The 13,228-nt window shown below is 39.4% G+C and overlaps 1 protein-coding gene across 1 annotated transcript in view; it reads right to left on the reverse strand.

Annotated features, from left to right (window-relative positions):
- Nucleotides 1-2,751: 2,751 nt before the first annotated feature.
- si:cabz01007794.1 (uncharacterized) overlaps nucleotides 2,752-13,228 on the reverse strand; it is a 40,816-nt gene continuing 30,339 nt past the window's right edge. Inside the window, exons 6-9 of the mRNA XM_056460865.1 lie at nucleotides 11,954-12,052; nucleotides 7,150-7,288; nucleotides 5,668-5,862; nucleotides 2,752-3,341 (exon numbers count right to left, since the gene is read on the reverse strand). Coding sequence (XP_056316840.1) covers nucleotides 3,295-3,341; nucleotides 5,668-5,862; nucleotides 7,150-7,288; nucleotides 11,954-12,052 — 480 coding nt within the window. The 3' untranslated portion in view covers nucleotides 2,752-3,294. The remainder of the gene's footprint in view (nucleotides 3,342-5,667; nucleotides 5,863-7,149; nucleotides 7,289-11,953; nucleotides 12,053-13,228) is intronic.

A 13,228-nucleotide genomic window follows, 5' to 3' on the forward strand; every position in this document is an offset into this window, starting at 1 on the left:
GACGTTTTTTCGACTGAATTAAATTTATTTTTGATATTTTTGATTAAAGGGCTGGAACACATTGCCTTGGGGGCCAAGTTCAGCCCGCAGGCCACCAATTGAATAATACTACAAAACTAATATATATATATATATTTATTTATTTATTTATTAATTATTATTATTTTTTTTTGGTAATTCACAGATGATAAGGAAAATATGGAAAACACTTAGTAACACAAATTTACAGTGTAGATTTTTCTAACTCCTATACAGCAAAAGATTGATCTCAGTCCACAATTTGGTGACCCAATACAGAAGAGACTGCAATAATTACTGACTTTATTAGTTTATGCGTTTATGTTTAATATTTTCAATTTTGTACTTGTCTGCTTTCATTAAAAGTACAGTGGATGATCTGCCAAAATGCAAACCATTTAGCATAATAGCTTTGAAAACACAGCCCCCTCCCCGGCGGTAAAGTCTAGATCGGATATGCGGCCGGCCCGAAGTGCGATACGCACATCAATATAGCGGCATTTTTTATGACACTGTATAACAATTATTCATATTTTTGCAGTACTGTGATGGTGGGTTTAGGCTTGGTGTGGGACTAGGTGTTAACAAATACAATTTATTGGGTAATTTATTAGATAGCATAAACAATACTCAGTACAACTACTGTTTTTACGTTACTGTGACTGTTGGGTTTAGGGTTGGGGTGGGGGTAGACGTTAATAAAATACAACAAATGGGAAATTTAATAAATAAATAAATAATACTCATTAACTTCCAGCCGCAACCGTATCCATTCTAGCAACAACCCTCCTCAGCCATCCAAAGCAACACCTCCTGAAATCACGAATGCACAAATTAAAGATGACAGTAGACAACCCACTAGATCATGTCATTCACCAGTTAGAAAACTTTGAAGTACTTTATTACTACAATTCCCAACAAAAAAAACTATTATATCTAGCACATTTCATTTGAGTAACAAGCAGAATTTGTCATAATATAAAGCTTTAAATTTATATACATATAAATATATACATATAAAGCTTTAAATAATCTAGCTCCTGTTTATCTAACCAATCTTCTGTCTCGCTACAATCCAACTCGCTCTTTAAGGTCTCAAAACTCAGGGTTTCTGGTAGTACCTAGAATAGCAAAGTCGAGTAAAGGAGGTCGAGCCTTCTCATTTATAGCTCCTAAACTCTGGAATAGCCTTCCTGATAACGTCCGAGGCTCAGACACACTCTCCCAATTCAAAACTAGATTAAAGACCTATCTGTTCAGTGAAGCATACACTTAGTGCACCACTTAGCGGGCTTCCACACAGGTTTTGCATCTTGTTGATATACACTATGAACATCAGCTACGCTAATTATTTTCTTTATTCTCCATTTCCACCTGGGGATACTCTTCCCGAGGCCCTCAGACTATGCAGAGTCACTGATTCGATCCAAGACCAACGACGAGATGATCCCAAGGTTTCCAAATCCTGGACCAGGCCGTATCCTGAGCAGCTACTGTGATGGTCATGGAAGAGTGGAGAACATGAGACTGATTCCTGTGACGCTCCAGAGACAGACGAGTCTTCGCTGAGGCCAGCTTTCAGCCTCCGCCACTGAGACTGCAGCTCTGCACAAGACGTTTGGCCAGCGGAGAAATTAAAATGATCGTGCCCAACTGAGCCTGGTTTCTCTCAAGGTTTTTTTTTCTTCACTTTCGCCATTTAGTGAAGTTTTTTTTCCCTCTCTGCTGTCGCCACTGGCTTGCATGGTTCGGGATCTGTAGAGCTGCGCATCGTTGGATTTGCTCTTCAATATTTGGACTCTCAGTAGTGATTATTAAACCACACTGAACTGAGCTCAACTGAACTGAACTTAAACACTACAAACTGAACTACACTGTTCCTATTTACTGTGACCTTTTATGTGAAGCTGCTTTGACATTGTATAAGCGCTATACAAATAAAGGTGAATTGAATTGAATAATGCTCAATATATCATGCATGCAAGGATTGCTAGTCTCACTCTCTCACACGCTTTGTCCTAAAGTGACCATGGTGCTTGACCGGCAGGGGTGCAGGAATTACACTTATTACTGAGCCATAGTTACATGCTGTTTCAGAGTGAATATTAAAAGTAGCATAGTAAACAATATAGGGAGCGCGTCACAGGCTGTCATTGTTTAGAAATGACCCAATGTTAATATAACAGCATCTTCAGCTCAGTAAAGCAGGCTAGGTGGAATAGCGCTATTTACTGATGTTTTATTGTTAAACTATATATAAATATACATTATCGATGCTGTAAAAGGACCTGATGAAACTGAACATAGTCACATCAATCTTTCACCGCGAGATTTCAGTGGCTGAACAACACTTCTGTGCATATAACCCATTCACAACAACACAATCTACATCAGCTCTGTGTGACTAAAAGAGTTTTAACACAGAACTTACCTGTGTTAGCCATGGTGTCGTCCTTCCTCCAGCGTGCAAAACTAACTCTAATATTGATTCAGGATGTTTAAGAGTTTTGATTCAGCATTTGTTTCTTCCACTCTCATCTTCCTTCTCAACTCTCACTTGTGCACGCACAAATGGTGGATCTGCGCAGATGTATAAATCTACATTTGCTGACGGACAGTTTGAGCTACTTATAAGAATTATGGTAATTATTGGTCCGACAATATTTAATTGGATGAACTTTTTTTGGGTTTTATGCCTCACCCAGAATATAACAATACATATAAACACATTTAGATCATTTACTTTAATCATTGCTATTGGAATATGAAGAGACTTTCAACCAGAACAGCAAAACATGTTGAAGACAATCACCTACTGCACCTTTAATTGAGTAAATATATGATCTTTAAACCGCTGATCTAAGAGGCCATCGTTGACTTGTAAAACATGTAAACAACTTTATTATGCACCTTCTTTTCTTCAAAAAATACAAGTGACTTTATTTAAAATGTATATGCAGTCAGTGTTTGAAGGCAGCATTTTTCCTTCCAGAATAAATAAACATTTATAGACATTACACCTGCATGGTTAAATTACTAGACTGATTATGATAATTCATTTAAGTAAATTAAAATGCATAATTTTAATAAACACATTCGCACACACTTGCTTACACAGGGATTCGATTAATGCCATTTTTCCCCCTGTTACCCATATTTCCACTTCCTTTCTTCATTGACGTATGCTGGATTTACGGTAGTGTTGGGTTCATGAAGCGTTCAGTGCTCATCCACCAGTTTCCGAAAGAAAATGTCAATTGGTAAAAAGGATGACCCTTACAACAGGAGGACGGCGAGGATCCCTGCCAGAATCACCACAGCGGCTGAAAACAACAACAAGAGCAAAGATTGTTTGATTTTGATTATATATCTCATTCATTCCTTCAGCTTAGTCCCTTTATTTATAAGGGGTTGCTACAGCGGAATAAACCGCCAACTATTCCAGCATATGCTTTACGCAGAGGATGCCCTTCCAGCCGCAACCCATTATTGGGAAACACCAATACACACTCATACACTATGGCCAATTTAATTGATTAAATTTCACTATAGCGCATGTGTTTGGACTGTGAGGGAAACCCACACCAACACGGGGAGAACATGCAAACTCCACACAGAAACGCCAACTGACCCAGCCGGAGCTTAAACCAGCGACTTTCTTGCTGTGAGGCCACAGTGTTAATCACTGAGCCACCCATAAAATATATTTCTGAAATCGAAAATATATTTTATTTCAACCCAAATGTATTTCTACATGTATATTTAGGGCAGATGTGCCCAAATCTTTTCTTATGAAGGGCCAAAAACCAAACTTGATTGAGGGTGGTGAGCCAAAGCTAAATATACCGAACTGTATTACATTCAAGTGTTCATGCTAACTTCCCAATTTAATAATATTTAAAAATATAAAGAAAAAAATACTTTAATCATATTAATAATTATATATATTTTTTACATTTTATAATGTACTTCTTACAATAAAACCATAAACTCAATCTCATTTATGACACAATGGAATTCAATGTTTTTTTTACTCAATAGTAAAATATCTGTGTCGTAATAGTGTTTTTAGCAACGTGCCACACATAAATATCTCTCAACGTCTAAAAAATGTGTTTTAGGGTTTCATGACCCTTTAAAAAAATCTGATTAATTCACAACATTTAATTAAAAAATTTAAGTGGGGTTAAAGCTGTCGTCGCACTGCACTTTTCTCCCCATAGACGTCCTTTCAGACCGTGCGGCAAGTTTCACATTTTGCTGCGTTGGAAAGTTCAAGCTTGGTGAACTCTGATCTGCAAAATCGCATCGCATGATTGCATGAGACCAATCGAGGATCAAAACATGACCTCTCTGGACAGAAATTTAAAACATGGAGCAATCGCTGGCTTTTATAATGTCTAATCATCTTGTTTAATCCCTCCCCAATTTTGCAGTGCCGTACGACAGAATTTCGCATGCAACTCTAGTGTGACCGCAGCTTTATTTATAACCTAATTTCGAGAGGATCACGTGCTTATGATTGTTTCTGGCTGGTCCTGCATTATGCAATTTATGATTCACCAATCAGACGATTCCTAAGCCACTATAAATACCCTAAATTCCATATAACAGCCATCTTCGTTTTGAAGAATCCCCCCTTCCACCCCAACTCCTCCTCTTCCTCCTTTTCTAGATGTGTGGCACGGTGGCCCAGTGGTTAGCACTGTTGCCTCACAGCAAGAACGTCACTGATTTTAATCCTTACCAAGCCAGCCGACATTTCTGTGCGGAGTTTACAAGTTCTCCCCGTGCTCACGTGGGTTTCCCCCGGGTCCCTCCCACAGTCCAAAAACATGCAACTTAAGTTAACTGACTAATCTGCAACATAGACGTGCTCCTAGTAAGTAGTTATCTCTTAAGAACAATCACTATCTGTTCATTAGCTACTACAGCAGGGGAGTTCTCCAGATCTACCTGAGACTCCTTGCAACCGGGAGGGAGCCCCGGGCTCATGAGCTCAGGGCTCTCTCCCGGGACAGCATGCCAAACAAGCTTTATAGTCAATCTAAGTGTGAACTCTTGAATTTTAGTTTTGCTTTTTTGTAGCTCAGCAATTAAACAAACAAAAAGTTCTATTAAATTAGAAATGACAATCTCTTTGAGGGATTCGCCACAACCTTCCCCATCATTTGTCTCCATTTGATTGGTTGGTGGGCCAAATCAAAGGTTACCATGGGCCAACCTTGACCCGCGGGCCCTAGTTTGGGCATCTCTGATTTAGGTTTAGACAATTTCCAATCTTACAGTAGAATTTGATCAAAGTATCCATTATTTAAAATCTGTTAGTGTGTATATAATTAAAATAATGATTATAATTGATCATTTTAGTAATAATAATAATAATAATAATAATAATAATAATAATAATACGTAACAGATATGCATCTTATGTATCATCAAAAACAGTTGATTATGAGCAAAACAGTAAAATGTTTAGCAAGAATTCGGTAACAAAATTGTTTGGTGTGTGCCGGCCTTTAGTCTCCTTCCCTGTGTACTGCCATACAGGCATTAGCATTAGCCGTGATTGATTTGACAGGCTTTCCTTTAACCGTTTCCTCACGGTGTTTGATAAATGAGGTGTGTGTAATGTAAATGCGTGTTCACCTTGAGATGCCGCGTTCTGCAGTGCTGCACGGCTCGCTGTGGTTGCAGGTTTTGCTGTTGCAGCAGTGGTCGCGGTGCTGTTGGTGCTGACTGTAGATGACTGCGGTGTTATTATCACCACGTTTGAGCTGTTAACATTGGTCAGATCCACTGATGAATTCGTGTTCATTTGAGTGAACGGAGCGCCCATAGTGCCTGTGGGGGTGAAAACAATGGAAACTTTGTAATTTTGGCTACAAATGAAGATCTACTTGGATCTAGGACCAGATCATGCAAGGGGTAGAAACCAGAAACATGCAAGGGGTGGAAATGATTGCCAGTTATTGTTAACTCAAATGACCACTCGTTACAACCGAGGTCTGCAGAAGAGCATCTCTGAACACACAACACGTCCAACCTTGAGGCGGATGGGCTACAGCAGCAGAAGACCACACCGGGTGCCGCTCCTGTCAGCTAAGAACAGGAAGCTGAGGCTACAATTCACACAGGCTCACCAAAACTGGACAATAGAAGATTGGAGAAACGTTGCCTGGTCTGATGAGTCTCCATTTCTGCTGACACATTCGGATGCTCGGCTCACAATTTGGCCTCAACAACATGAAAGCATGGATCCATCCTGCCTTGTATCAGCGTTTCAGGCTGGTGGTGGTGTAATGGGGTGGGGTAGATTTTCTTGGCACACTTTTGGCCCATTTGCACCTGTTGGTGTCAACGCCACAGCCTACCTGAGTATTGTTGCTGACCATGTCCATCCCTTTATGACCACAATGTCTCCTTCTTCTGATGGCTACTTCCAGCAGGATAACGCTTCATGTCATAAAGCACCAATCATCTCAGACTGGTTTCTTGAACAAGATAATGAGTTCACTGTACTCAAATGGCCTTCACAGTCACCAGAGCTCAATCCAATAGAGCACCTTTGGGATGTGGTGGAACGGGAGATTGGCATCATGGATGTGCAGCCGACAAATCTGCAGCAACTGTGTGATGCTATCATGTCAATATGGAGCAAAATCTCTGAGGAATATTTCCAGTAGCTTGTTGAATCTACGCCACGAAGGCAGTTCTGGAGGCAAAATGGGTCTAACCTGGTACTAGTGAAGTGGCCGGTAAATGTGTATATATATATATATATATATATATATATATATATATATATATATATATATGATTATGTTTATTTATGTATAACCGTGAACCTGTGAGATGCAACATTTAGTTCCACTATATGTTCATACATGTAGCAGAATGACAATAAAGCTTTACAAGAATAAAAAAGTACTACTAAAAGAGATCTTAATTGTGCTAATTAAAGAGCTGAAACGCATTTGAAATTGAAAATGGAAAAACTATACAGGCATTATATTATAGAGAAATGTTTTTAAATACACATTTATTGTGCATTATTATATGTTAAATTCATACAAAACAGTAGCCTCTGAAATCCTAATCTAGGCCTGTTTGGCTCAGTGTTGCGCTCACCGTTTGTGTAGTTTCCGGTGAAGTAGTAGAGGTATGTGTTTGTGTTTGCTGCTCGAGTGTTGCTGCTCAGACCTGCAGCTGTGAAAATACACTGAATCTTTGTGCTGTTCACCAAACCACTGATCGATCCAGGGGAAAACTGCAAAACAACAGATCACATCACTGATAGAAACTAGGAGGCAATATAAATTCAGTGGTGTACAGAAATAAATTGCAAATACTCAAATGACTGTAGCTGGGTAGTTTTTCTAACTGTAATTAACTAAGTAGTACTTTTACTTTCCATTTTAGTACATTTTAGTGCAGTACATTTGCTCCACTGTTTCCTTCAACCCGCAGTCACTACTTTATTTTCTCTTGTCTATGGCGATTGGCTGAGTAGAAAAATCAGTCCTGTGATTCCTGTCCAATCAAATCGCACATAGAAAGTAAATCGCACCATACTGAACAACCTCAAGACATGGGCGCTTTATAAATGCAGCAAAGATGACCAGAATCTTCACACACAATGACCCAGAGACTGTTTAGACTAGGGGTTCCAAAACTGTTCAGCCCTGTGACCCCTAAAATAACAATGCCAAATTGCTCAGAGGTGGTTATATGGTAAATATAAAAACATTGTGCACACAACAGTAGGCCTATATTAACATGAGCATATTGACAACACAAAAAAAAAAAAATCCAACAATCTAACAACTATATCAGTTGAATAGACATTTATTAGTTTCTTTAATTGAATATTAAGTTCAACTAAAGAGACTGGTGGGCACAATGTTTTCAGCAGAAGTCTATTCTTGGTTTAATTTTTGAAACCGCCAATCAGAGATCATTCTCAGTATTCAGTTGTGGCCGTATTCATTTTTAATGTATCTGATTGGCATAAAGGTGTCAGAAAGTTTAACCTGGTACTCAATCTGCTGCAGCTGACGCTATTGCTGTTCTCATAGGGCATTTGGCTGTGTTTCATAGGACATACAAGGCTGATGGCTTTTCATTTGCTTGTTGTATTTTTATACTATTAAAAACTACTATTGATTGATTTTATTTGACAATTCTAACAAAAATATACAAACAAGTCCAGTTAGACCAATTCATACATTATTTCAAAAACATACAAAAAAAGCCACGGGCTTATTTCCATTGTGGTCCTCGATATCCTTTAAAAATGAACGAGCAAATCATAAATGGAGTGCAAACATCATCAGCTCAGCACAATGAAATCCTCAACTTCAACTATAAAACTACCACTTTTTAATTCCCCTTTTAAAAACACTCAATTTGAATCTCTTTAAAAATCGTGGGCGAAACATTCCAAGCAGCAGAGCTCGTACACAAAAAAAAGAGTTTCCACCTGATTCACTCTTAAATCTATATGGGTAGACATCCCTGCTACACGCTCTTGTAGAATGACAGTGTACCTCACTAACTAAAACATCATAATTCAGAAAATATTTTGGGACCATTTTCTTTAAAATCTTAAACACCATCACTAATTTTAGAAATGTTACCCTATTCTTAACTTTTAAAATATTACTTTGACTATAATGTTCATTATTTACATGTGTCAGTGGAGATACTTTCATAACAGTTCTACACAACTTATTTTGGGCCGTCTGCAATTTATTTTTAATTTTTTTAGAACTACCGCTGTACCAAAAAGCTGCAGCATAGTCAAATTATGGCTGCACTAATGCAATTGGGTATCTAGCTCTGCCTGTCTTGCTAAAAACCTCATTTTATAACAAGTTTTTGAATGGACTATAAGAGCCATCTTTTCACCTGTCTATCTAAAACGCAACTCAAATATTTCACCTCTTGTTTTGGAGTAATAATATGATCCCCTACTTTTATCTCTGACCCGACACATTTTCTTAGTTTCCCAGCTGAACCAAATAAAATAAATTCAGTTTTACCCAAAGGTAAGGACAATTTATTAAGGCAAAACCATTCAGAGACTTCCTCAATTTGTTTACTCATTTCATTTTCAATAAATTCCCTCCTCTCATGAGACACGATTATTGCTGCATCATCCGCATATAACAAAAGTTTATTTGAACAAGCCATTTTCAAATGGCTTTTAGTAGTTTAACTGTGGGTTATGGTTAAATATTGTAGGTCTAATAGTTTATTAAAATTTATTTGACTTTTAGAAATGACCAAGCGACCCCCTGTCATTGTCCTGCGGACCTCCACTTTGTGAACCACTGTTTATACTGCATGTCACTGATGAGAAAATGAAGTAGGTCGACTGTATGATGACTGAAATCTTCAAATGGCCTTAAACAATCATTAAATGCACATCTTTTTATTAACAATCATTAAATGCACATCTCTCCTACTTGGGGTGACCAATCCCTTAACACACTCATACAAACAAATCTACTTTTAAACGTTCTGTCTCTCGAGCATCCGCCTGGTGTTTGTAGCTTTAGCCTGCTAGCACCGCTGGTCAGCTAAAGCTACCGACCTCTTTCATTCACTTGTTTTCTCACTTACTGGCTTTGCTCTTCATCTTGTACAATGTCGCTTGCGTGTCTGTCCTTGAGTGCAGGAGAACCATCGATGGAGGCGCTGGAGCTGGAAGCAGTGGAGTCCCAGATTCGCTCCCTCGAGACGAAGCGAGCAGGGCTCAGGGCTAAGCTCTTAACCCGTACTCGCTCGTCTGAGGTAAGTGTTCGATACAACGACAATTCTCCTTCTTCCTCAACCCCGCGTGCTTCTCTGTCCAGGCCCTCGTTCACGCCGACACCCGGATACCACGGCCCCTGGGTGCAGCCACGTAAGGTGCTTATCGGGTCCTGGGGCAGAACGTCTCCTCCTCCGGTGTTTGAGATCCCCACGTAGAACCGCTTCGCCCCTCTCCGCGAGACGGGTCGCGATGTGGCCATCATTGGCGACTCAATCGTGCGCCACGTCCGCTCCGCTTTCTCCAAAGGTAACAAAGTATGCACTCTCTGCTTCCCTGGTGCCCGAGTTAAGAATATTTCTGCACAGATACCCACTATCCTGAGCGCTGCCGAAAGCCTCGGTGCCGTCGTCCTACACGAAGGGACGAACGACACCGGGCTCAGGCAGACGGAGATCCTGAAGAAGGACTTCAGGAGCCTGATTGAGACGGTTCGACGCACCTCGCCCGCCACGCAGATCATCGTTTCTGGACCGCTTCCTACCTACCGCCGAGGAAATGAAAGGTTCAGTAGACTTTTTGCTCTGAATAAATGGCTATTAACATGGTGTGAAGAACAGAAATTGCTCTTTGCCAATAACTGGAATCTTTTCTGGGAGCGTCCTAGGCTTTTCCGCGCTGACGGGCTGCACCCCAGTCGAGCTGGAGCTGAACTCCTGTCGGACAACATCTCCAGAACACTTCGCTCTATCTGACTAGTAAGTAAAAATTCACAAAATTCACAATTTAGCCATACAGACTAATATTCATCCCACATAAATATCAGTAATGCATATCTGGCTAACCACATAGAGACTGTGTCTGTTCCTCGTATTATTAGATCAAGAAATAAACGTACTGTGTGCTCAAGAAAGAATTAAACCAGAAAAACCACTAAAAAGTGAAAATACAAATTTCATGAAGCTTGGTCTCCTAAACATCAGGTCACTAGCACCTAAAGCACTTATCATAAATGAAATAATAACAGATAACAATCTTAATGCACTCTGTCTCACTGAAACCTGGCTGAAACAAAATGACTATATTAGTTTAAATGAGGCAACTCCTCCAGGATTCTTATATAAGCATGAGGCTCGTCAAACTGGTCGTGGTGGTGGAGTCGCATCAATCTTTAGTGATATTCTTAATGTTAATCAGAGAAACGGAATTATGTTTAGCTCCTTTGAAGTACTAGCGCTTAATGTTGTCCTTCCAAACACTATGCAAAAACCTATGTTATCTCTCGCTCTAATCACCATATATAGACCCCCAGGACCCTATGTCAATTTTCTAAAATAATTTTCTGATTTTATCTCTGACTTACTAGTTAAAACTGATAAAATACTAATTGTAGGAGACTTTAACATCCACATAGATGACGCTAACGACACATTAGGGCTCGCGTTTACGGACTTGCTGGTCTCACTAGGAATAAAGCAAAATGTTATTGGTCCAACTCATCGCCTAAAGCATACACTAGATCTAATTCTGTCTTATGGAATTGAGGTCACTAATGTAGACATTATACCACAAAGTGATGATATTACAGACCACTACCTCTTACTATATAAGCTGTGTTTACCTGAAATTAGCAGATCTGCTCCGATATATCGCCCTAGTAGAACTATTGTTCCATCCACTAAAGATGAATTTATAAATAACTTACCTGATCTTTCTCTACTTCGAAATGCACCCGCAAACGCAAATGACCTTGATGTAGTAACCAGCAGTATGGATGCCATCTTTACTAGCACTCTAAATACTGTGGCACCCATCAAACTAAAAAAGGCTAGAGAGAATAAAACTACACCGTGGTATAATAGTCATACCCGCGCTCTCAAAACAGCAACCCGTGCCCTGGAACGTAAATGGAAAAAAACTAATTTAGAAGTTTTTAGAATTGCATACAAAGACAGTATGTCCAGCTATAGGAGGGCTTTAAAATCTGCCAGGGCTGAGCACCTTCTCAAACTGATAGAAAATAATCAAAACAATCCTAGATTCTTATTTAACACCATTGCTAAATTAACAAATAATCGGTCATCTTTGAAACAAAACGTTGTACCGCAAATTAGTAGTGATGAATTTTTTTCAGTGATGTGATCATGTCATGTATGGAGGCGGTGAAAAGAGTCTTACAGTGTTATCCTGAGCCAGAACGGTGTTGTTCAGCGAGGCACGGATGAACTTCACCACACCGTTGTTGTTTGCACAAGAATAGATGGTGTCACAATAACCCTATGAGGAGGAAAGGTAGATCAGTCTGAGAACCCAAACATTTGATGCTTTGAACATTCATTCGGTGACACTTTAGAACAGGGCTGCCCAAAGTGTTTCCTATAAAGGGCCCAAAACCAAACTTGATTGAGGGCTGTGTGCCAAATATACACCAAACTGTATTACAATAAATTTGCCAAGGGGAATTTCCTAAAAACGTTTCTTTAAATCATATTAACTAACGCAGTATCATTTTTAACATTTTATACTGAACTTTCATTCATTCAATCATTTTCTTTTCAGCTTAGTCCCTTTATTAATCCAGGGTCGCCACAGTGGAATGAACCGCCAACCTATCCAGCATATGTTTTACGCAGCGGATGCCCTTCCAGCCGCAACCCATCTCTGGGAAACATCCTTGCACACTCACTCACACTCATACGCTACTGATAATTTAGCTTACCCAATTCACCTGTACCGCATGTCTTTGAACTGTGGGGGAAACTTGAGCATCTGGAGGAAACCCACGCGAACGCAGGGAGAACATGCAAACTCCACACAGAAACACCAACTGACCCAGCTGAGGCTCGAACCAGCAACGTTCTTGCTGTGAGGCGACAGCACTACCTACTGCGCCACTGCGTCGCCTATACTTAACTTATTACAGTAAAAACATAAACAATACCATTTATAACACAATTGAGTTCAATGCAATCTATCTGTCAAGTGACAGCTTTTACATTTTAAAAGTCTGATTCATTTACAACATTTAATTGAATCATTTAATTTCATTTTTTTTAACAATAAAACAATAAAACAAAGAAATATGTTAAATACGAAATGACGATCACTGTCATAGGCATTCGCCCCAACCACCTCCCCATCATTCTCCCTCTGTTTTCTGATGGGATGGTGGGCCAAATCGAGGGTTACCATGGGCCAACTTTCGCCCCCGGGCCCTACTTTGGTCATCTCTGCTTTAAAATAATGATCTATTACTAATGTATTTACTAACATTAGCTAAGTATCAGTTAACTCAAAGCATCTACTTCAACATTTACTAATGCATTATAAAACCCAATGTTGTGTTTGTTAATATTAGTTAATGCACTGTGAGTTAACATAAACGTTAATTAACTTAATGTAATGTAATGTGTAATTCTATAGCGCATTTATTGTGTATGTCCATACACCCAA

Source organism: Danio aesculapii, chromosome 7, assembly GCF_903798145.1.
Source record: "Danio aesculapii chromosome 7, fDanAes4.1, whole genome shotgun sequence".
Taxonomy (NCBI): Eukaryota; Metazoa; Chordata; class Actinopteri; order Cypriniformes; family Danionidae; genus Danio; species Danio aesculapii.